This window comes from Trichosurus vulpecula, chromosome 2, assembly GCF_011100635.1.
Source record: "Trichosurus vulpecula isolate mTriVul1 chromosome 2, mTriVul1.pri, whole genome shotgun sequence".
Taxonomy (NCBI): Eukaryota; Metazoa; Chordata; class Mammalia; order Diprotodontia; family Phalangeridae; genus Trichosurus; species Trichosurus vulpecula.
In genome coordinates this window covers 13,262,174-13,288,384 of record NC_050574.1, presented here as the reverse complement: position 1 = coordinate 13,288,384, position 26,211 = coordinate 13,262,174, and the positions used below count along the sequence as shown (strand labels likewise).

General features: G+C 42.4%; 1 protein-coding gene across 1 annotated transcript; it reads right to left on the bottom strand.

The window, feature by feature from the left end:
- Nucleotides 1–13,389: 13,389 nt before the first annotated feature.
- LOC118836069 (extracellular calcium-sensing receptor-like) lies at nt 13,390–25,013 on the bottom strand. Its single transcript, XM_036743421.1, has 5 exons — nt 24,963–25,013; nt 20,530–21,357; nt 17,725–17,952; nt 16,793–16,916; nt 13,390–14,394 (listed from the first exon to the last, which is right to left on the bottom strand). Exons 1-5 carry the CDS (start codon nt 24,996–24,998, stop codon nt 13,409–13,411), a joined length of 2,202 nt encoding a protein of 733 aa, XP_036599316.1. The 5' UTR covers nt 24,999–25,013; the 3' UTR covers nt 13,390–13,408.
- Between the last annotated feature and the right edge of the window lie 1,198 nt (nt 25,014–26,211).

The following is a 26,211-nucleotide window of genomic DNA, read 5'->3' as shown; positions in this document are numbered from 1 at the left end:
ACCCTCTGCACCAACAGCACATTTCCTGCCTGCAATTTCCTCACTCTCTCACAGGCTTTTAACAAAAACCAAACAAAAACAAAACAAAACATAAAACCTAGAGCCTGGCAGTTAGTAGGCCAAGAGGGGAGGAGGGGGATGAGAGGAGACCAAGCCCTTTCAAGGGGAGCATGTATCTAGCTGGATGCCCTGCTAATGAGGTGTGCAGGATCTGGCCTGCCTAGAAACGGTAGTCACATGGAATGCATGTGGGGATCTCCTGAGCTAGGCTCCAGGAGAACTTCTGAAGGATGGGCAAAGTGAGAGGCCTGTTTGTAGAAAGAAGCTGAAGTGGCAGTAGGTTGGCGGAGGATAGCGATTAGAGGCAGTGGGGCTCATAGAAGTCACAATCTGCTGGAAAAGGAGGGAAGCCTTGGAATCCAGCATGCCTGTAGACGGCTTTGTCTTGGCAGGGAGAAGGGTTACTCTGGAGGAGAGAGAGGTGGGGGAGGCACCAAAATGATTTGAGAGGAAGAAAACAGCAGAGGGACTTGCGTTCAAGGACTCTGATGCCATCCACTTCCAAAGGAGGTAATGGCCTTGAGCTGAGGATACAGGGAGAGGACATGCTAAGAAAGGCTGCAGGGGAGGGAGGGAAATGTCTAGGCTAGCTGCTGTGGGGAGGCTGATGGTGAATCCAACAGAGACTGGTCAAAGGCCTGGTAAAAGCTTCCAAAAGACAATGCCATTCAAGAGTAATAATATTTGCCTTTCCTTTTCACCATCATATTTACCCTGTAATTTTCTTCACAGGTGCCACCATGTCAGTTCCAAGTCACCCAGAGTACAGTGGAAGTGAATTGAATTCTGATGAAGGACTCCATTCGCTTCCTTTGCCAACTTGGCCACCCCAGTTTATCCCTGGACATTTGGAAGACTTGGAAGATGCCCTCTTGTGTCCTGACCTGCAACCTGCCTACCAGACTGATGACGGTAACGACAAGAGCAGTGATGACAGTGATGGTGGCAATTCTGACGGCAGCAAGCATTATCACAGGGACAATCACAGCCATGATCATCGTGCCAGTCGTGTCTACAGCAATGGCTACGGTGAGTAGTGAGGAGGGGCTGCGGGGAGAGCCTTGAGGAGGGCTCAAAATGTTGGGAATATCTCGGAGAAGAAGGGGAAGGGGGAATCTTTTAGGAAGGGTTAAAAATTGGGCACTTTTCAAAACTCGCTGTAATTCCAAGCGGTGGATAATGACAACGTCCCCATCTTAAAAATATGATTGTCGCCACACGATTTTGCTCCCTTGTGGAGATTGCTTGAATGTAGCTTGCCATCAAACGATCCATCATCCCCTTTTTCTCTTTCACAGTCCAACTCCAGGAACCAAGAAAGGCCACTGCTGGCTGCCACCTTCACAACGTGCCAGCCAAGTTGGGACTCCACCACAGAAGAGCTGCAGAGAGAAGTGGAAAAGTTGTAGGAGTGAAACGGAAGGTGGTAGAAGTGCACAAAGAGTGGCAACCAAGATGCCATTGGAAAGATCCTGAAGCTTTGTTTTCAGGCTCCATTTTTGATGACGGTGTCACCATCTCAGTATCTGGTCATCCAGGGAACCGTGGACGGGAAGTGACTTCTGATGAAGGACTCATCGCATCACCCCAGTTTGTCCCAGGACAATTGCAAGATCTGGAAGATGCCCTTCTCTGTCCAGAGCTCCCACCTGGCTACCAGACATGGAACAAGAGGCATTCTCATCGCTGCATGGGTGGTGCCAGAGCTCTGTCCCAGCTGAAGCGCCTTTCCTGACTTTGATCTCTGGGAGCGGAGCTAGGGGACATCAGCTCCCATTTTCCAATTTCCTGCAGGAAACTCCAGACAGCCAATGTCCACTGACTCTAGAGCCTACCACCTGAGAAGCAGAGATGATGCTGAGGTCACTTTGGACATCCGCATGAAGGGCTTGCCTCAGATTCACTCCCTCTTTCTCTCCACCTTGTCTATTTCCCTAGTAGGGAGATGAATGGAGGCAAAGTCCGTAACAGTCGGGCAGCCAGCATCACCACAACTTCCTGCCTTGCCCCTTCCTCAGGCACTCTTTGAGGCCATGGAAAAGTCAAAGGCCTGCCAAGAACCTCCCTCCCACCCCAAATGAAAGGGCTCAGAAATGCCAATGTGGCTAGTTAATGCAGAAAACTCCATTCCCCAAAGGAGAGAGAAGAGAAGGCATCCTGAACCTATGACTTTGCACAGGTGGAAGGCTCTTAGGAATTGTATTTTGCAGATTTTCTTCCTATGTCCATCAGTTCAACTGATTTTTCTCTTCAACTTTCATGCTTTAGAAAAACAAAACTTTTGTGATCTGAGATGGCTGTCTGGGAGAGAAGGGAAGTGGGGAAAGCTCGGGTGAAATTCTGCTGATGGACAAGAACAAGACCTCAATAAAATTTATTTCACAGAACACTACTGTCTTTGTAAAGAGCATTATTTCAGCGCGTTCTTTGTATGTTTTTAACAGTGTTCTAAACACTTATGTGCATTGCCCTCCACACCATTATCTTTGTCTCTGTCTCTTTCTCTTTCTGTCTCTCTCTTTCTCTCTTTCTCTAAATCTCTCTCTCTGTCTCAGTCTCTCTGTCTCCGTCTTCTCTCTCTCTCTCTCTCTCTCTCTCTCTCTCTCTCTCTCTCTGTCTCTCTCTCTCCCTCCCCCTCCCTCCCTTCTTCTGCCTTCCTCTCCTACCCGTTATTTCTCTTTGCACTCTTCCTCTTCATTTGTTTCTCACTTTGGAAAAGCACCTCATTTCAGCGATTTCTTCGGTGGAGGAGCTGGAGTGGCAGTAGGTATTGGGGGCCAAGAAAGGTTTTTCTCCCTAGCCCCTTTCTTGCTGCCTCGCTCATGATTTCCAGTATTTTGAGGCGTCGGCCGCCATGGTTCTGAGGCCCGGGGCCTCGCCTCCGTGCTGGGCACTGTTGAGAGGAGAGTGGGGATCCGCTTGTTGAGCCGGCTTCTGTCCATACTCAACATCAGCCCCTTCGGAAGACCTCTGATTTTGGGAAAGGCCCGAGGAAAGTGTGCCCGTTGCTGGACAATGGCCAAGGTCTTGTCCTGTGGGCGCTTGCCCAGGCCCCAGTGCTTGTGTGCCCTGAGAGGAGGGGAGGCGTCAAGAGGCTCCGGCCAATCAGTTTGGCCGCGCCCTTCTGGCCCTGGGTCTGCATATGAGGGCTCCAGGTAAGGGCTGGACTACACCGTGGCAGGGTGACAGAAGAAAGAGAAGCTCCTCGGCTCCCGCCCTCTTCACCTTTCCTGGCCTCGCCTCCTTGCCTGGCTGGGTTTTGTTGGTTTGTCTTTCGTTTTCGCTGCCTGGCCTTAGGGCTCCACCGCCCCACCTTCCCCCAAAAGCCGGCTCGCTCCGCCTGCACCCCTGTCCGCCCTCAGGGCAATTCCAAGGCAGAGTCCCCAGAGCACTCTGCTTTCCCCAACCGCCCCCCTCTTCGCTCTCTTCCCCTGAAGGGGGAGCAGGGCCGAAGACAGGAGTGCCCTTTGCCCTTCGAGGTCCCCAAAGCCTCTGCCCAATCGGCCCCCGCCAGCGCTACCACCCCCCCCGCCCTCTCGCCCCCCCCCCCCCCCCCGCGAGCCGCGCCGCCCAAGGAGCCATCCTGCCCCAAACCTTGTTCGAAGAGCTGCTGGAAGCGCTGACGTCGCTCTGTGACTCGGGCTTCCTCCAACTCTGTGCCCAGCTAGCCGAGTTCCAGCTCGAGTTCCCCGACATGGACACTCAGGTGCTGCACGACATCTCGGCCTGGGAGGGTTGGCTGCAAGTGGGGGAGGGCCCCCAGCCCTGCAGCTTCTGCTCAATCTCTGGACCTCCGTCTTGGACCTGGACTTTGACCACATGCATGCCATCCCTGCTCAGCCTGTGCAGCAGCCTGGTCCAGGAGCCGCTGCCAGGGACCAGCGGCCACACGGCGCTCTGCCTACTGGCTCAGGCTCGAAGCTCGCTGGCCCAGGCCCAGCCGGGGCTCCTCGTCGGCCGCCGCCGGGAGGTCGACTACTAAGGGCTCTTGTTCCAGCTGCCGCCATGTGACGAGGACGCCCTCGCCGACCTTTACACTCACCCCTCCTTACTGCCTAGCCACCTGCTCGCCGGTCACAGCCTGGGCCACCTCTCCATCCTTGCCCACGTCCTTCGGGCCATGAGCCAACCACACATCCTGCACCCACTGCACTGCCTGCAAGGCTTTTTGGACTCGCTCCAAAACCCCCACTGCTGGGCCATTGTGCAAAGCCAAGTTCTCTCCTAGCCACGGCACACTCTTCCCTCACCTCCAAGCCTCCATCCACAGCCACGTTCCCAATTACCATTACACCCATCCACCACCACCTGCTTGCTTCTCAGCACTGCAGTCACTCCTTGATGCCTTCCTTCATTCCCAAACACTCCCTCCCAAACTCCACTAGCCCACTCGCACCTTTCACTTCACCTCAGCCTCAAGCTCTGCCCACAAAAAAGAAATACCGGCAAACTCAGCTGGCCTCGACTACCCTCGAAAACCAGGGCCGGATGTTTTACACAAAGTGCATGGAACTAGCCCGCCCACAACACACCCCCTACATACCGACACGCGAGAGCACACAAAGACACAAAGACACACACACACACACACACACACACAGGGAGAGAGAGAAATATTCGAAACCTGGTAATGGCCTTTCTCCAGCACCAAAGGCAAAGGTACCTCCTGCCAGCCACACCAAGCCTCTCTCACTTACACACTCCCTATCCGGCAATTAATTGCCTTTTCCAGGGATCTTTTCTCTCTTTTTCAGGCGATTTCCAGTCTTTCCTTGGACCACTCCGGTTACTCACTCTCTCTCTCTCTCTCTCCTCTTCTCCTCTCCTCTCATCCCCTGTCCCTCTGGTTATTTCTCCTTCACCCCACTCTTTTTTCTTTGTCATTTGTTTCTTTCTTGGGAAAAGCACCGCATTCTAGCGATTTCTTCTATCGAGGAGCTGAAGTGGCTGAGCAGGAGTTATTGGGGGCCAAGAAAGGTTTTCCTTCAGGAGCCCCTTTCTTCTCGCCTCTGGATAAGCAGGTAAATGCAGGCTGTTTCCTCCTGGAGCTTTAGAGTCACAGTAATCCTTTTAGCCTTTTCCCAAAAGTTTCCCAACTCTCCAATCTTCTGCTCAGATTGTCGGTGCAAACAGATTGGCACTTTCTTCCTGCCCAAGCACCTCGAATTTCTACATGTTTGAACTTTCTTGCTTTGCTTTTTCTTTAGCCTTGTAGTCGACTTCGATGAAAACCCCATGAAAACCGTGCATTTCTTGTTTTTACCTTTTCTCTTGCCGAATCTGAGGGGAAAAGATTTCTCCTTCCCCTCCCCTCCACTCGATTTTTCTCTCGGTCTGTCCTTCTGCACTCCAGAACCTGGCCACAGTTCAGGAATGTAGGAGAAGGGAAAGCATCTTTTTGAAAACTGATAGTGGTTCACATTAATGAACAGACAAAGAGAGATTTGTCAGGAAAGGTTTTTATTTGTTTTGTTTTTTCCTCATCCAACACTTCTCCTACTTTCTCCTACTTGCTTATGCCAATCATGTCCCCATACTCTTCACTTCTCCGAGTATATTTTCTTTTTCTCTCTCCCCCATCCACCCACTGAGGCTGCCACAGCCAGCCAGGCAGGGTGGAAGAGATGGGAAAGAAACTCTTTTTCCTTTATGCCATCCTCCATTTCTCTTCTTGGGGAGCCCATGCCCCCAGAAGTCCCCCTTGTCTCTCCCAATCACACATCTACCTTCAGCCTAGCTAGGCAGTAAGCCATCATTTCTACATACTTCTCCTCTTTCTGCATCACATCGCCTAATTCCCCAGCAAAGATAGCAGTTGCTTTTCAAATTTCACTTTCGAATTCTACCTCCTCCTGCAGTTTGCTGCTCTGCGCTTCTAAGTCTAGGACTTGGATAGTGGCTTCCCTCAATGCTAGGAGAAAGGGCCAACCCACCTCTACCACTACCCTCTTCCCTTCTTTCCCAAACCTTATGGAACACAGGCCTTTCGGCATATTTGGGGTATCCCCATACTCACTTGGTGGCTCACAGGTGTCCAACACCCTTGCCACCTTGCCCTCCATACGGAGGTCACAGATGTTCCCAGAATTCCCCCTGGTCTCTGCCCTATTCCCTTGGGCACTTCTCCGCTATCCAGCCAACTATGTCAATTGCAGGGTCCAAAATTACCCTAGCTGGAGAACTCTGTACCTTCCCATAGGTGAATGCCCCCACGCACTGGGCTACTCTCGCCTTCCTCAATTAGAAGAGCTAATTTGATACTGGAGAAAGATACTGAGAGGTCCACATTGTTTATAAGAAACGGCAGTTGAATCCATCGAATTACTTGCATGAAACAGGGAAGTCTCGAGTGGCTCCCACACAAACAGTCGCACTAAGAGAGCCCAGGAAAACCGAGGAACAATAATAGAAATCAGACAAATGGAGCTTTACAATTCTTAAATGTAACAACATTTAGATTATAAGAGAAATTGCTTTTCTGACAACACAGATGATACAATTGTTCACCAAATTACACAGTAAAAGAGATTTTAGAAATACAATACCATAAACAATTATCATGTTTTTAACTTTGAAATCAAAACCAATTAATTACCAGTCTGGTGACCTTAGTTTAGTCTGATGAGTTTCCAAATTGCTTTACACAGAAAATCATTCATCTCATCACCACTGACATAAAGTCCCCTTCTAAGAAGATCCACATAAAGTTAACAAATATGAAGCAATTATATTTTACTTAAACCATTTACATTCAGATAGCATTTGTTTTATGCCAAGTATCTTTACAATCATGTGATCCCCATAATATCCCTGGGAGTGAATTCCACCACCATCCCCTTACAGAACAGTAAACTAAGGTAAATAGAACTTCCTTGGGGCCATGCAGTTAGTAAATTTCTTAATGCCAAATAACAATATGTACTTTTTTAATTATATAAATATACATCTAAGTCTGATACTCTTGGGCTTTTAAAAAGAAAATCCACAAATTCATATATTCTCATAACATTTCAGTTCCCTATTCGTGTTCACATTTTCCTGGGAAAGTTTGACAAACAGTTTGAAATCACCTGTTATAATCAGGTCAGTTTGCAATGTGCTGGGTCAATATTCTAACTGCTTCTTTTGGCCCAGGCAAAAAGGAAACCACCCTCAGTGGTTTTGTTGAGGTTTAGTCTCTGTCCACCTATGGCCAAATACTGTTGTGGTTTCATAATGTGTTGTGGTGGAACCGTCTCAAGGAATTCAGAGTCAGACCACCTCTAATCCAAGTATAGGCATTTATTGAGAATGACCCCTCTCATGAAGCAAGCTAAGTTCCAAGAGGAACCAGCAACTTCAGAGAAAGCAAGATGGATTTTTATAGGGTGAAGATGCTGTTTACCCAATCAAAATTTACATAGAATGTAGGAATATGATTAATATTACAAAGGCAGAAGGAATTTGTTAAGGGATTAGGTAACGGAGGAGGGATCCCATCTACGGTTTGGTGGTTAAACATTCTGGTCATGCTGCCCTCTAGCTATTGTGCTATTGTCTGGTCAAGATAGATAGTTAGGTATTGTGGTCCCGTCTTAGGCTAGATAGATGATGTGATTGTGATTGAATACAAGAATGGGTCTGGGGACAGTAGCTAAGTAGAGGTAGTGTGGCTAGGTTCCCATCACACGGACATTCCTGATGCTTCTGTGGGAACTAAGAGTTCAGGGACACACGTGTTGTTCTCATGAGCAGTGAGGCATAAGTTCGGACATCGACAGAGGTGGGGCTGCCTAGATAGGTACAGTGGGGCCTATAATGAGGTTAGAATATTGGGGCTGGGGGCAGCTCTATTAGGATTCCACCAGTTATAGTTTCCACATATTAACAATGAGATAGCTGATTCTCTGGGCAAGGTGATTCAGAAATGCATTCGCCTAAATTGATATTGGGTTGTTTCAAGTTTTCAATATATAGTAATGTTTTAGTACATTGTTACATTTCTAAATTGTGTAATTTGTTAAAGTGTTGTATCAGTATATTGTTGAAAAAGCAATTTCTCTTATGATCTAAATGTTGTTAGGTTAAGAATTGTACTATCAGAGAAAAATGGTGAATGGTTTAAGAAGCTGTTAAGTCATTATATTTGACCACGTAAGAAATCATAAACTCCCAAATTTTGTCTCTATTTTTTTGTGGGTTTTTTTTTTGGAGGGGGAAGGCTGGGCAATTGGAGTTAAGTGACTTCCCCAAGGTCACACAGCTAGCGTGTCAAGTGTCTAAGGCCGGATTTGAACCCTGGTCCTCCTGACTCCAAGACTGGTGCTCTATTCACTGCACTACCTAGCTGCCCCTTTGCCTCTATTTAAAAGGAAGTTTCAGTTAAAATTGTTTTGCTATCACTTATGGAATTTGTGATATTGTTAACTAAGATTTTGTGAAGTCTCCTCTTGTAACTTTTGTCAAATGTGTGCAAGAGGTTTTTGTGACCAGGGAATTTAGGAATTTTGTGGTATTTAAGAATTAATAATATCAGGATACATTGTAAGCTGTTTTTAAGACAGGGAAATATTTTTATGAAGAAATGTTCTGCAAAATCTTTTGTATGATTTTTAGAAAGCCTACTAAATTTCTATCTGTAACCTAATTTATTGCGCTAATTTGATAGTGATGACAACTATATTCAAACCTACCATGAATTTTCTGAGTCTCTGGGTGAGACCCTGATATTTGAGCAGTTATGCTAGAGGTTTTATGGGGATTGAAGATGGATGACAGGATAGGAGATAAAAAATAGGAGAGACACGGAATTTTATGGTCCAGGGTAAGGGGGATGTTCTATGGTATTTCAAGGTAAAGGGAAGAGACTTTGGGATGCCTTCAGGTTAAAGAATAAACTAGGAAAAGGGACAGTTTTAACACTTGGAGCACTGTTTGTATCCTCATCAGTGTCCTTGGATCAGCCTTAAAGCGGTGCTTTCAGAGAAACAAAGTCATTAGTTCCTGCTTTAAGTACCCTAAGAAAGGACGCTAGTCTCATTCAAAGCCCCATTCTAAATTTTTGAGTAGAGGTGAAAATGCTGGGTTGGCTAAAGGCTTCTTAGCATTCTCTGGAAGTTTTGAGATTGAGTAAGGAGTTTTTGAAACACCATCACTACAATCTCCTCATTCCCTTTCCCCCATTCCCTCCTCTTTAGTCAAGATAAGAGAGAGAGCTTTACCTTCCCCCTCCAGGTGAAAGGAGGGAAGGGAGGGGAAGGAGCAACAGCTACCCTGGGGGCCCCATAGGTAATGACCCTGGGCCCCTGGGGCTGGAAAGCCTGGAAGCATTACCCAAGCAGTATGAAGTTAGAAAGCAGCTGGCCTTAAAACTTGGGTAAACTTGCTTTCCTAAAGTTGTAATAAAGAATAAAATCCCTGGAATAGAACATTCTTTCTGAATGTTACGGGAATAATTAAAGGGAAAAGTAATAAAGGTGTATGTCTGTATGGAATAAGGTCCTTAAATGTTTCAAAATGATGTAATAATAATTGGGTATTAGTACAAATGACTGAATTAATTACTTAAGCTAAATCAAAAACATCTTCAGTTTGGGGGAAAAGAATTTAAGGGCAATTTTCTTATAGGGAGGTAACTTGTGGAATACTTTTGCATTGATGGAAAAGTTAATTTTATTCAAAGTTTGTTACTATTGTGAAGCTGTGGTACCCGAAGACCTAGAAGGTTTCATGCAAAGAAATGGGAAATTTGATTTTATGTTGTTACTTAATCAGGACCTAAAACAAGTGTGGAAATGCCAGCTATTTAAGGCCCACTTTAAAGATGTTCCCTAACCAATGTGATATTATAGTCATATCTGAAACTGATTACTGGATCTTGCTATTCAAGACCTTATGGGACTGTTAACTGACTTATTCTGAGTCTGACTCCAGGTATGGATATCAAGAAATGCTTTTGGGCCACTGATCCATGATGTCAGCAGTCCTGAGGGGTATGAACTGCAGAGGGTGATCTCATAGGAAGGTTGGGGAAATTACCGTTCTGCATAAGCTGAGGTAGCATTCTCCTGACTCAATTTCCCCACTATGACACCTAGAAGACTTTAATCCCAGCTCAATGCAGTTGGCAGTCTACACAACTTCTGCCTGGAATTGACATGAAGTCAGGGAAATGTTGGTCCCTTGCTTTAGTTATATCCTTACTCTTTTTATGGAAAATTTCTATAATCAAAAGTTTTGTAAGTATAATACCGAATCTATTAAATAATAAATAAATTAAATTAAATAAATAATAGATTGGTATTAAAACATCTGAAGTTACTATAGTAAGGTGTAAGTATAAGATTGAGCTATTTGGCTTAGTATTTTAGCCCTAACAGCATCTAACTACTTAGACTTAATCTCTGTTATGTGTGTGTATGCGTGTGCGTGTGTGTGTGTATTCTTGTATAAGTCAAGGTCCTTTAATTCTTCATAATGGCATGGAGACAATTAGGTCAAGGGATTACAAAATCAGGATATTATTCTGTTACCTAGTTAATATCATACTTGTCTCAGTTTTGTTACAACTAATGTTAAAAAGAAGAATGGTTTGTGGTCTAAAAGAAGCATAACATGAGCAGAAGTTAGAATGTTTTATGACTTGATATGTACTATGTTAAAAATTGATTATTTAGTGTATTTATTCCTTAAGGGAATCTCAGTCCTCCTGAAGGGGAATGAATAATGGGTTAATGTAAAGTATAAAAAGTTGGTTCTAATGTATCTTGAATGTGACAACTGGCCAAGGTTCCAATTCTGATTTTATAAGAACAATAAGGGTATAAGGGTTGAATGGTAGTTTAAAATTGTGTCAAGATCAATTTTGTAGGAGAATGGACACAAGAAAGCAGATGACAAGTAGAGGCTGTGATGCTGTGATGTTGTGCTGGACCAGAAAACTTCATCAGATGATATTCCCCACCAGACAGCTGTATGAGAGAAGACTTCTGAATCTTAAAGGGACAACTGATTGTTAAATTATTGTGTTTTTTTTGGGTCTCTGTATCTGTATTTACAAAGGGGACTGCCTGCTTTGATTTGTCAATGTGTCAATCAACCTATCCCCCTTCTCCTTTCTCATATTTATTATCTCACTTAAAGGGGAGATAGGTGAGGGAAAGAATTCATATGAGAAAGTGGGTGGAGAAATTATTAACTAGATGTAAGAAAGATGTAGAAAGAGTTTGAATGAAAGAAAAGAGGAGGAATTGTGAGAAACAAAAGAAGGAATTCTGCTTCCACAAGATTAGAGCTACTCCCAGTTTTGAGTGATAACAGGATGTAAGTCAGAGGTAACTGGTTCTAACTGAAGCTGTGACCTAGCAGAACCAGGCTCCTGGTTAGGTAAAAGGTCAGAAGCTTGTACACATGCTTAACAAGCTGTTTAATATTTTCTAACATATTCCCAGGGCAGAGCAAGCTAATTTGAATGCACATGTAATACATGACTAAGGAGGGGGGAACATATCAAGGAGGAGAACATGAAGCGGGGGGGAGGGGGGGTTCAGGAGGTTGCATCTAGCTAATGGAGAGCAAAGGGGGAAATTCAAATTGGAAACATAAATAGCCATAGGGCATAAATGGCTTTGCATTTGTCTGGGCAAGTATACTCCACTAGGAAGTTACCCATTCACTAGGAATATAAAATAAGAGCTTTTCCTGGCTTCAGAACGTGTGTTGTTCTTTCTAGAGTGAGCACGCTTCTCACACACAATTAGTGTCTGAAGCCAGATCTGAACTCAGGAAGATGAGTCTTCCTGACTGCAGGCCTGGCATTCTACTCATTGAGCCACCTAGCTGCCCCATTTCTAAGCCTTGTTGTAACCTTAAAGAAGCACTGAAGGAGTATCTGTTTGCAAGCAGCAGACATATTCTTTTCCTTAACATCCATGACCCAGTTATTTGTGACTTCAGATGCCCTTCAATGAATCTTATTCTAGATATTTAAGATATGTGCCCTCAGCCAGCTTTCATTTTACTCAAGTGACCAACCAGAAAATCTTACCCATTAGACTGAGAGTTCCTTCAGGTTGTGGATTGTCTTTTGCCTCTCTTTTAATCCTCAGAACTGTGGATAGAGATTGCTGGCCTGATGGGTCTAGACCCCCACATGGGGGTGGAGGTGGGGTGGAAGAAGCCCTCAGTAACACAGGTAGGGAGATGAAAGGTGGTAGATAGTTTTAATTCACATCCTGTTCAAGGACTAGTACAGACAGGTCTCAGTTTACATAAGCAGACAATTCCACAGATCTCTACATAAGGCAAATTTACCTATGGATGTGGGTAAGGGAAGGAGGGACACAGGAAGAGGGTCACGTGCCAGTGGAGAGACGGGGTGGGCATGAGGTTCAAGGATACCTGGGGGCTGGGGACAGAGACGTGAGAGCAGAAGAAGGAACATGGAATGGGGTAGGGGAAGGCAGTATGGGAGAGGGGTTGGGCTATAGGGAATCTGGCCCAAACTGAGAGAGAGACCATGGTGGGGAGAAAGGAGAGGGAAGGGGCCAGATATGTGGAGGCCAGACACAGACAGGACAGAAGAGGACCAGTGCCACTTCCAGAGGATGGCAAAGGTCTCCTCTCAGCTGGAATTTAGGAAGTCTCAAGCCAAATCTCCAAGGGGACAGTGGTCTTTCCTTCAGTCTGTTCTTCTGATTTCACTTGGAGGGCTTTTTTAGGTTTGAGAGGGAGAGGCCATGGAAGGCCTAGCTATGGGGCAGGAGCAGAGAGAGTACAGTGCAGTAAAGTTAATATAGGTGGTTTTTTGGAATGTGGATTTCTTTCAGAATTCTTTACATAAAGTTGAATTTCTGTAATGTGAATTTATGTAAAACAAGAACTGTCTATAGTACTAATCTTATTGTTAAAATGATAAACAAAGGCACTGAAATGTTAATTTGCCAAAGGTCATGCAGCCTTTTTTTGGATTTGATCCCAGGCCTCTTTACTCATGCTTCTTTTGTGGTAAGATAGCCACTTGGGGAACCTAACGGCTCAACTGACTAAGGAGAGAGAGTTCAAGAAACAATGGTCTAAGATGCATGAAGGTAACCTTGAGTCAAGCGTCAAGTATCTCCAGGCAATATCAATCCCAGTCAATTCATGCTTAATATCAGAAACATCTATTATCTTTTTTTGCAGCACCTTGTGAGCACTGAATTGGAGCTGTTGTATGTTTGAGGGTGATCTCAGCAGCTTTAATAAAGATACTAGACTTAATTTGTAAGTCAAAATCTAACAGCACCACTTGTGCTGCTGTACCTTTGGTTGTCAGGAATTCCTTCAGGCAGTAGGTTTGTCTTCATCTAAGTGGATACTATGATGTTTTTCACTTAATTGGCTTCCTGCCAACCCTAGATGAAGCAGAAGAGTAAGATGCTGAAGGAGGAGTATGCAAATGGATCTCTTTGGTGCCACCTGGTGATCTCTTTAACCATTTATGTGTGTGGCCATTGAGCCTAAAGAGAATCATGTAACATTTGGGTACAAAGATGCATCCCAGTAGCCCAGCACTGGAGGCCAAAATGGAGAAGATTTCTACAGCCACCACAGCCTTCCCTTTGGTGCTCTGGTAGGTGGGGAGGAAGGAGATCCAAACACTGCAGAACACCAGCATGCTGAAGGTGATGAACCTGGCTTCATTGTAGGTGTCAGGAAGGTTCCTGGCCAAGAAGGCTACAATGAAGCTCCCAAGGGCCAGGAAGCCCAAGTAGCCCAGAACACAGTAGAAGGCAATGACAGAGCCCTCATTGCACTCAATGATGATGTACCCCAGCTGAGAATGGGTGTCTGCAGCTGGGAAAGGGGGAGATGTTCCCAGCCAAATAGCACAAATAGTAAGTTGGATGGAAGAAAACATAAAGACCAGAGAGTTCAATATTCGGGGTCTCATCCACCTCCTAATTGTGCTCCCTGGTCTTGTAGCCTGGAAGGCAAAAATCACAGTGATGGTTTTGGAAAAAATGGAGGAAACTGCCACTGTGAATACAAAGCCAAAAATGGTTTGTCGAAGGAGGCAGGTGACTTTAGTTGGATGACTTAGGAAGAGCAAGGAGGAGAGGAAGCAGAGAGCAAGGGAGATAAGAAGAATATAACTTAGAACTTCATTGTTGGCTCTGACTATAGGAGAGCTTCGGTGCTTTACAAAGACTCCAAGAATGAAAATGGTAAGAAGTGAGAAGGAAAGAGCAGCACATGTCATAGCCATGCCCATGGGCTCTTCATAGGCCAGGAAGACCTCGGCCTTGGGAACGCAGTGATTCCTGTGATTGTTTGAGTACTGATCCTCAGGGCACTTTTCACATTGCTCCATATCTAAGAAAGGAATCATTTCAGTGATTCATATACATAGTTGTCCAATATTTGCCATGGAATAATTACATCAGCTGGATTGGTGACACTATCAAGTCATTAGTCTCTTCCCCACAACCCCATCCCAGTTCTATCCCTGACAGTGCCATCCCTAAGTCCACAAGAAGTTACCCTTCTCCTTTGCCTGGAGTGTGACTCTAAGGGTAAGTTGTTGCCAGTAATTGTACAAATTTTAAAGCAGCCCAAAGAAAAATTGACCTTTACTGGGGATCTCAGTAAAGAGTTGGCATCCCACTTGGTTGAAAATTAATAAGATTTAGGACTGGAAGAGAACTCAGTTGCCACCAAGTCCAACTCATATCTTAAAAAGAGATTCCAACACTACAACATATCTGACAAGTGGTCACATAGTCTGTTTAAAGACTTCCAAGGAGGGAAGGACTCACTACCTCTACAAGTGTTCCATTCCATTTTTTGGGTGTTAGGGAATATTTTTCCCTAGACATCAAAATTAAATTTCCCTCTTTGCAACCACTATTCATTACCCATAACTCTGCCTTATGAGTCCAAAGAGAGCAAATCTAACCCATCCTCCATGAAACAGTACTTAAAATTCTTAAAGACAGTTATTAAGGCCTCTTATTCTCTCCTCTTAAGTAAGAATCCCTAGTCCTTTAAATGATTCTTACATAGCCTGGACTTAAATTTCTTCATCCTTCTGGTTGCCCTCCTCTTGATAGTCTCAAGCTCATCAATGACCTTCCTGAAATGTGGCACCTAAAACTGAACTAAGACTCCAAAGATGGTCTGATTGAGACAAAAGTACAGTGGGACTATTACCATCTTTTTGGTAATTGAAATTATGTTTCATTAGATTGTGATCCCCTCAAGAGCAGGGGCTGGGTTTTGCCTTTCTTTGTATCCCCAGATTTTAGCACAGTTCTTGACACATAGGAGGCACTTCATACATGATTATTTAGACTGAACGAAGGTTATCCAAGATTATATTATCTTTGGATGGCTATCATATCATACTGTTAACTCCTACTGAACTTATAGCACACTAAAGCACTCAAATAAATTTTAGACAAGTTGTTGTCAAACTATGCATCAGTCACTGGGGAATGTAAAAAGGCCCTGTCAGCTCACACTAATCTACCATGTGAGTACCGTGCAGTAACATTTTTCTCTTACATTGAAGGTTTGACTTTGTCCACTACATACAACTGATGAGGCTTCTACTATATACATTTGCTTTGGTAGAACATCATTCTTCTACCTCAAAAATGTTTAAGGACAAAAAAAATTTATGGACAGTGAGTTTTTCTCTAGCCAACATACAGCACAAAACCTGATAATAAAGGAATCTGGGCTTGGTTTTTGAACAGCAATGGTCTTGTCTCCTTAGACTTCATTTTGTTCTTCCTCAAATTCATTTGTAGCTGAGAAATAATTTCAAAAATATTTAAGAATGTCATAATCCTCAGATTAGTAGGTAAGTTATTGGTAGTGGAAATCTTTGATCTTCACTCTGAAAATGGCAGGTGTAACCTTCTTTTGGGGTGCACTGCCTGGCTTCTGGTAGGTAGATGTGACCAAAGAGCTGTCAACCAGCCAATTCCAGACAGGGGTCCCAAACTTTATGTCCTAGCAGACATTATTATGCCTTGAAATAGCTTGGATGATCCAGAAAACAGCAACAGGGAATAAAGTCAAGTAGAGACAACAAGACTAGGAAAGTAACACAGAGAAAATATGTAGGAAGCAGCACACCCAGGGGAGTAACCTAATCAGTGACACCATCCTCAGTGAGCATCAGGTCCAATCCAGTCAAGGTGTGGCACCCAGTGAGGAAGAGCATGATGACATCACCAGAAGACATCAGTGCAAATGCCCCTCTACATACATTCCTTATGTGTGAGCCCCTCACATGTGATTCCTATAAGCCTTCACTCTTCACACTGTTGGTGTTATGTATCTGAAGTGCTTAGTGACATGGGGGAGCTGTTCTATTACAAATCATCTTACTGAGATATTCAACTTAATATCTTTGAAATGCATAGATTTTTTGCTCAGACTGATTAGAGAAAAATAGACACTGAGGTGGAGGCTCATAACCTATTGTTTTGCTGACTGTGGGCCCACAGAACACTCTGGACTATTCTTAAATGACTATATTTTGGGGCAGGGGCATGCCACTAGCACTACAAATACACAAAGACACACACACATATAATTTGTGTGTATGTGTATACACACATATGTATATATGTATGTACAGTGCCTCAGTCATTATCTATGACGGAAGGGGATCCTCTACAAAGGAAAATGACAAGAGTGAATTTAACTGGATTTTACAGTTAATAGATGAGAGACAGATTCATCCCTGCAAATACCTCACCTCTCTTCTTTGCAATGTAACCCCTTGGACAGGGTATACAGTCAAAGCAGCAATGGGGCCAGCCTTGACGTGGAATCTGACTGGATCCAGGAAGGCAGCTCTCACTGCAGACAGAACGAGGAGCCTAAGAACACAAAGAGAAAATAGTGAAGAACAGAGCGCAGAGATCATTGTATCCTTCAATTTTGCTTTGGGAAAAAAATTTCTTCTGATTTAGTTTAATCAGAATAATGGTCCACAAGTGATGTCTGAATTATTTTTTCAGGGCATTTATTGCATTCATCTACAGAAATGTTACTGTACAAAGCAAGCAGAGTGGCCCCATGGAATGAGCATAAGTCTGAGCCTAGCATTAGCAGTTTTCACATATGTGTCCACTGAGGAGCTCACAGACAGAACTTAAAGCTAACTCAATATTCCAAAAACTTATATCCTGTAGATATTCTTATGTAATATGTAGGGAAATCTCTTAATTTCTCTGTTTTGAAAATGTCAATGGACATTTTCATGAGTTACAGGTTTTATATCCTGTGATTTACATGTAACACTGTCTCCCATTATTATGCCTTTGCATAGGTCATCTTAATGTCTGGAATGTTCTCCCTCCTCACCTTCACATCAAAGAATCCCACCATTCATTCAGGACAAAGTTCAGTCACCACCTTCTGCATGAAGCCTATCTTGATTCTAACTGCTTGGTCTCTATTCCTAACTACTTGGATTTTAACTTCTTGTGTATATTTGTATTTATTCCAGATATATACTTTCCTCCATTGGAATGTAGGCTCCTTGAAAGTAGGGATTGACTAATTCTTTGTGTCTGTGTCCCCAGGACCTAACACAATGTCTTAAACATAGTAGACACTCAAAACACTCTTACTCATTCTTGTTTACAGTTGTCAAGGTCATTCTTTCCACATGCAGTGCATCACCTGTGACTGGCCTCCTCTCCAAATGATGGAACTTTTATTGATACTCAGTTCTTTTCCTGATGGGCTTGTGGTATCAACAGCACCGATATTCACCAAGGAAAATGATTTTTGGGGAGTCTCTTGCCCATTTAGAATTTCATACACAGTGGGGGAATCTCCATTGGCATCGAAAACAACTTCTTTCTCATGATGGACCCAGAATCGAACCTTCTTGATATAGTACAAAAGCTAGTGACAAAAAAAATCATACATTACTTGATCTGCCAGGGGAAAGGTAGATCATTATTAGGCTTCAGCCTTCACCTACCCTAAGATATTAAGATGGAACTCTGGTCACTTTGCTCATCTTCCCTGAACTGAGCTTGATAATTAATACTTATGTTAGCTCTCTGACTTGGTCTTCTGTTGCTGTACATGCACAGAGGAAATATAATTTTCTCAGTTCATGCATCTTGGAGAATAAGAGGCAATCCATTTATCGATAAACATTGAAGTGGTTATGATGTGCCAGGTGAGAAACAGCTTGATGTAGGGACTGGAGAGTTGGCTCCAAAGCCAGGAAAACCTGGCTTCACACTCCACCTCTGATACATGCTAGCTATGTGACTTTAGACAAATCACTTAAATTTTCAATACCCCTCACGTAACCCACTATAATTGAAAGAGAAAGTGCCAGTCTGCAATGGTCTGGGAGATTCCTCATCTAGAAGTTCCCCATACCATTAAAATCATAGATCTAGTCCTATCACCGTGTACCTGGCACAGTATGTGATTCCAGGGATAAAAAGATAAAAATGAAAGTGTGCCCACCCTTATGGAGCTTCTATTCTGTAAGGGGAAACAGTGTAGATATAAATAAAGGAAAATATAAAATATATGCAAAATAAAAGCAAACTAATTTCAAGAGGGCACCAGCAGCTGGGAGATTGGGAAAAGCTTTAGTTAGGAGATGATGCTTGAGCTGAATCTAGAAAATAGCAGTGGGCTCTAAGGGCTGGGGATGAGACTAGATTGCATTCCAGGCATGGGAAACAACCTGTGTCAAAGGCACAGAATTGGAAAGGTATGTTATGTACAAAGAGCAATGAGCAAGTAGACCAATTTGGCTAACCCAAAGAATGTGTGAAGAAGAGGAGACTGGGATAAGCCTGGAAAGGTATGTGAGAGTCAGATTGTAAAAACAATTTAAGGCCAAATAGGCCAGTTTATATTTTATTATTGATATAATAGGGAGCCACTGGAGCTTCTTGAGTAGAAGAGTAACATAATCAAATCCACGCTTTGGGAATATCACTTAAGCAAGTAGTGAAGAGCATGAATTTAAGAAGGGAGATACTTGACAAGGAAAGCAATTAAAGGCTATTGCAATAGTCTAGGCAAGAAATTATATGGGTCTGGATTAAAATTGGAAGAAATGCAAAAGATGTACAGAAATGATAACATGTGACACTTCACTGGATATGAGAGATGGAAGGTGAAGGAGAGCGAAGAGTAGTGGGTATCTCCTAGGCTGCAAAGCTAGGTGGCTCAAAGCATATCAGTCCTCTTCAAGAGAAGCAGGGAATTTAAGAAGACACATTTCTTCAGATCAGTTGTACATAGCATCTGAGGTCAGCTGAATTCTACCCTTTTTATACAGATCTTCATAAGGCCTGGTTCATGAACTGAAGTTAAACTCCTTATTTCAGAAATACTGAATTTCCCATCCACACAAACTTTACATGGTGACTTGTATATGATGTTGCTGAGTCATATTTTAGTCATGTCCAACTCATGACTCCATTTGAGATTTTCTTGGCAAAGATACTGGAGTGGTTTGTCATTTCTTCTCCAGTTCATTTTACAGATAAGGAAACTGAGGCAAACAAGCTTAAGTGATTAGCCCATGGTCACACACTTAATAAGTGTCTGAGGCTGGATTTGAACTCAGGAAAATCAGTCTTCCTGACTTCAGGCCAATAAATCTTGGTTGAATTGAATAGAATCCCCTCTCTCAAAGTTATCATTCAATCTGAGCTTGTGAGCTCATTCTCACATCAAGAATTTGAGAGAGCCTTGGCTAACGCTGCCTTCCATATAAAAACTCTTAAAACCATTGGCTCTGAGCTTCAATTGTTTATTGCAGATTAGATAGATTGGGTTGAATATAAGAAATACCTTTCAGATCGTTAGTGATAATTGTCCCAAAATGAAAAGGGATTTTCTCCATGTTTGCCACATTGGAAATGCCAAGTAAGGGGTAAGATGGCCACTTGAGAATCATATTGTAGAAACGAAACCTTATGGGTTATGGAGTTGGATTCAATGATCTATGAAATGTCACACAACTTCCAGATTCTTTTAAAAATTGTGAATACGCTTAAGCCAAGGACTACATTTGAGAACAAAAGTACTTATTAGCTCTCCTGGCAGCCCATTCTCCTTAACCTGCTACTATATGTCAGTCAACAAAAATGTGTTAAAAGCTTACAGTGTGCCAGGCACTGTGTGCTAAACACCAGAGGCAAAAACAGTCCCTGTCCTCAAGGAATTTATGTTATAACCACGGAAAAGAACATGTATATAACTAAGTACCTATAAGACTATACTCATTATTCTTTGTGTCTATGTCATTGTAAATGTATTTAGCTTCTTTTTTTGCTTTTTGGCAGGGCAACTGGGGTTAAATGATTTGCCCAAGGTCACATAGCTAGTACATGTGTCAATTGTCTGAGTGAGGCCAGATTTAAACTCAGGTCCTCCTGACTCCAGGCCCAGTATTCTACTCACTGCACCACCTAGCTACCCCTGTGTTTGGCTTCTTACCTGCCATGGCTGGAAATCCCAGATCTCAGCACATGTCCCATTCCCAAAAGGCCCTTCTCTAACATCACAGGAGATCAGATCCTGGAGGGCATGAGCAATGCTGTACACAGCAACGTAGGCACCATAGGTCTCACTCAGGGTACTGGAGGTCAGCGAAGAGGTGGTCTGGCCTTGCAGATGCTCTTTACCTGTGCAGAATTTGGATCCTTCTAGTTCTGTCCTGTTACTCAGGCAAGCAAGTCCCCGAGTAGGCCATTTACAGTCAAATATTTTTTCCCAAAATGTTTTTATATAATCATTCTCTAGAGTCTCATCTACATGCACGTGGCCAAGAAATTCGGAAAACCCTGGAATCTTTCCCCTTTGTCTAGAAACGGCAAGAGTTTGGGAAATGTTTGGGCAGGCGAGGGCAATGTCACTCTCATCTATGTTTCTTCTTATCCATATCTTTCCTGTGACATCCCTTCTGGAGAGACACTTTAACATGAGGGAGAAGCTAAAACTATTCAGAACCACCACAATGGCTTTGGCTGAGACAGTTCCCATCATATGTACAACATACTGGAAATTTTCATGAAATTTTGGGGTGGCAATATTCATAAGGAACTCTCTGCAGATGCCAGCCTTCTTCAACTCATCACTCAGTAAGTAGCTGGCCTGGTTGCCAAAATCATCATCTTGAGCCACAATCCCCACCCAGGTCCAGCCAAAGTATTGCAACACTAAAGCCACACCATGAGACCAGGATCGATCATTGGGTATTATCCGTAAAAAGGAAGGAAACTGAGTTTTGTCACTGAGACTCACTACACTGGATGCATAGCTGACCTGAAAAAAGAAAATCTTTTTGTAGTTGAGCTAGTAAGTCACTCTCAGAAGAAGGCATTAATAATACTGAGATTAATGTAAATAGTTATTACAGACACCCTGGTAGGATTTACAATCTATACAGCAGGAGACCACTAGGTGGCACAGTGCGTTGCCGGTAGAATCAGCAAGACCTGAATTTAAACTGCTGTTTGACCCTGTGCAAGCGATTTAGACTTTTTGTCTCAATTTCCTAATCATAAACTGGATATAAGACTTACCTCCCAGGACTGTTGAAAGGATCAAATGAGAGAATATGTATAAAGTGCAGCTCCATAAAGCTGAGTAACCAGAATGAGAGAAACCAGATAAGTATTGCTGTATTCTTCATCCTTCAGATTTGATAGGGTATTCTTTAGTAGGGTTAAGACCCCCCTGACTTAACAAACCATGGATCAAAGAGCTGATCTATTCATTTCTAGTGACTGTTTCTCAAAGTTTCCCAGTCCTCTTTAATCTTAGTGACTTCTCTCTGAAACTACCCTTAATTTATTTTTATGTCAATCTTGTTAGTAAACAGTTGTTCCTATGTTGTCTTCCCCATTGGACTGTGAAGCCCTAGTTGTTTTTTACTTCTCTTTGAATTCTGTGCTCTATAGACACACAACAGATGCTTCACAAATGTGTATTGACTTAATGACAAATAAATTGAAATCCTTGCTGCCTTCTATAGGAAAGAATTAAATGGATTCCTACCACATCAAGCCATGACATTAAATCTTCTAGCAACTCTGCCTATAAAATGTAAGTGCTTACATTTTTGAAAGGACTCAGTGATGAATTTCATCACGCTTAAACTGTCCCCCCCCCAATTCGTTGTTTTACTTCATCCATACCTGCAAAATGTCAAAAAAAAAAAAAGTACATTTGGTTTAATGAATATCTACACACAAGATTAAAATTTAACATAATACAGTTCTGTAATAGTCTGTAGCCATGAAGCTTCTACAGGTCTATTTAATCATCTCTAGTTGTGATACTAAAAGTTCCTAGAACAGTAAGCTATCCTCAAAAAAAAAAATGAAATTGTGAGTTATGTTACAAGGATTACTTTCCACTTTCTAGAACATGGGTTCTTAACCTGTGAGTGTAGCTTGGGCTTTTTGTATTTAAGAAACATTTAACATAATTGGTTTCCTTTGTAATCGTATTTTATTTTGTGCATTTAAAAATATCATCCATATAAGGGGTCTACAGGTTTTCCTAGACTTCCAAAGGAATCCTCAATCTAAAGAAAGCTTAAGAATCTCTGTTTCCCAGCTAAAATAGAAGCTGTTTTCCTGAAGAAAATTAAGGAAATAAAATTTTATAAATATCTGATTTTGTTTTCTAGATGGAACCTCCTTCATCACATATCCTGCCAATATTTACCCAATGTTTAAGCTTAAGTGCTGCATTTTTCCCAAGACAAAGGTAGTATTAGTTCTATCTGTGCCTTCTAGTGTTTTTGGAAAATAGTTATTTCAATCACTGAATTAGCAAGTGATGAGCAGCTGAATTAGGATGACGACAGTAAGAAAGAGAAGGAACCAACAGATGTATGAAACATTACAAAGGAAGAGTTGAACTGTCAGGACTTCTTAAGTCATTGAATGTGAAAGGAGAGGGGAATAGTGAAAGATTTCCAGCCTAAAGGACTATGATAAATATGATAACACAGAAACATATAACTAAGTCTCTAGGTTAAAAAAAGTTTTAATGAGGAGATGATGAGTTAAGTTTTTAAAATATTGAATTTGATAGGATGGTATTCCCAAGAGCTGATGGCCAACTTGCAATTAGAGAGGTGCATATGGCTCTAGAGGCAGAGGATTTAGGATCAAATTCTATTTCTGATGTTTATCACCACTTTGGCCAAAATATTTCACCTGCCTATGCCTCGGTTTCTTCATCTGTAAAATAGAGAGAATTGGACTAAATCACCCCTGTGGTCCTTTCCAACTCTATACCTATAATTGTGTGGTTCCCATGAAGTTATACACTGCAAAACAATATTGTGAAGTTCTTTATATATACTATGTAAAAAATCCCATGAGAGCAACTAGAGAGAATGCCAAGGATTGAACCTTGGAGAACAATTAGAAATATAGAGAAAAGTGATGTAGAAAAGTGATCAAAAGAGAAACAGGAGGAAAACCAATAAAGTGCAGTGTCTCAGAAACCAAAGCAGGAGAGAGTGTTAAATGTTGCAGAGAATCTTGAAAACAGGGAGACACCTTTATCCCCACCCCATTCACGTTTCATATTGAATAAACACAAATAATGATTTTCTATGCTTTATAGGATGTATTTACCCTATTACTAGTCCTTTGAAAGGAAATTTAGGCAAAACATTTGATAAAGATTGTGTCTTTTGAGCTCATATTTCTAATGTCATGGAGATTATATTCAAAGATACCCTATTATCTGGAGGCTATTTGAATAGTTGTAATAGTCTCATTTTAATAGTTCAAAATAAGGGTGAATTATTATGATTAGAATATGTTTTTTAATGTTTGGGAGAATTTTGAAAGGCAAATTTTCAGTAATGATTATACTTCTTCGCCTTTGTATTTCACTATACTCAAAATACCATGGTGCAGTATCCATCCTGGATCTATAAAATAGGTTATCTGAATTAGGTATATGTAGATTATGAAATGACAACATGAATCTTTTCAAGAAAAAATACAATTTGATCCTGCTAATACTAAGAACCATAGGCATAAAAAATGAATTGGAAGGAATGGGTAGAGATGGTAGTGAGGCAGTTAGCTTCCACCTAACGAAAAAAACTTCCTTATTGTTAGAGATATGCAGAAGCAAAATGGAGAGACTTAGAAGGTAGTGAGTTACAGTGAAATCTTGCTATAGGTAACATCAGACCTACCAGTGAAATGAAATGTGGAACTATCAAGTCACACTGCCATATGCCCATCAGTATTTGACATTATCTTTAGCTACTTTCCTTCAGAAGTAAAAGGGGAGTGTTTTAAGCTGAGCCATGAACAATCATTGGAAAATGCAAGAAATCTTGCACTTGGACTTTTGTTAACACCTTGCAAATCAAAAATGTGCTCCTCTGTACAGTAAAGTACACTACCATTTAACAACAGGAAGCTGTGTTGCAACAAGTAACTGTATTCCCTTGGGAAAAAAAGAAGGTAGCAAGTTCCCGTAACTGGAGCTGGATGGCCACTTCTTGTCAAGTCTATTGTATTCATTGGAATGGATTGCCAATTATTGGAATTGGTGGACTCTGATTTCTCAACTGTGCCAATGGTTCTGTGGTCTAACTGATCAGGTATTCCCTCCAGTGGCATAAATGGTAATCAGTCCATGAGGGGCTCCTCTCAAGGAGGCTGGCCACTTGATAATAAATTCTTTGTCTATGGCGACCCATAAAACAAAGATTCTGATCTAATTTGAGAAAATCTGCTTTGTAAGTCAGGTCGCATGTGACTGAGGGTGTTTGACTCCTAGGTCAGAGATCAAAGAAGTCTCTTTAATAATATGGAGGCATGAGGTAACTCAATGTGTTGGGTAGTAGGTAATAGAAAATAGGAAAAGAGGCCAAGGTCACTCACCTGAGGAAATTTATAAAGGCCCAACCATCTGGCCATGGGGATGGAAAGAGAAGAATGGGCTTCTCCAACAAAAGCAGCCAGGGGAGGGTTGGACCGGCAGCTATAATTGGGAACTGGATCCCCTTGACCTTTAAGGAGGCCCCCAATCCCCTGAAGGACTTTGAATATAGAGTTCCCAGAATCCCAAATAGAGAATCCCAGGGTAAGGTTGGGCAACAGCTGCACATCTCTGTTGATCTCCTCAATAGCAAAGATGAACGCCCGAGCTACCTGATAACCCCATGTCGAAAATCTGAAAGGAAAAAGGAAGAGCACTGGTATTTACTCCTAACCAAGAATTATACCATGATGCAATGTGGGAACCAAGTGGGACACAACATACACAATTCACACGCCCTGCCTCCGACTGGGATAGGGACTGTACTTGTGAGTTCATGAATAAATGGAAGTCCCAGATGAAGAAATTCTCAACTCAAACAGATCATCCCCTTCTATGTAACTGATAGCCTTAGAGAGTTGTCTGGTCACTGGGAGGTTAAGTGACTTATCAAGAACCACACAGCCAGTTTCAATTAGAGGTCCTACTTGAGACCAGGTTTTCCCGGTTTCAAGGCCCACTTGCTATTTGCCACATAATGATGTCTCTTCTGGGCCAGAATTTCCATGTTGCCTTTGGAAAACACTCCTATCCAATCCATCTTCCTCCTGCCATCATCATTCAATAATCCCTCCTTGGAAGAATTTATGATCTCTTTTGTCCTCTTCTAATCCTCCTAATCCACTAGCACTGATGACATCTTGTCATTTTAGCATCTTTCTCTATGACTCTGGTACTTGGCTTACAAAATAGCTCTCTTCTTAACATCATCCTTAGAGATTTTAATATCCACATTCTGTCTTCATGATTCTATAGCCAGTGTTCTAACCATTATGTCACATAGTTGTCTCAAATTAAATTCCTGAATCCCATCTTATTTTGTTAATGCCTGCTGTGTTTTTTGCTTAGTATTTATTTTGTATATAGGAACAAATATCTAATTCATGTTACTTGTTAAATATCTTTTTTACTTCCCTCCCCCCAACTTGGGGAGAAATTTAATTGTGAACAATTAGCATGCTGGGATAATCTTTATTCCTGGTCCATTTTGAGCCTACTGAAAGAAATCACAGTATGTATCCTTCCTGAGAGGACACACACAAAAGTTTCTTCCATTATTAGAACCAAATTTCAACACGGTCCTCATGAAGG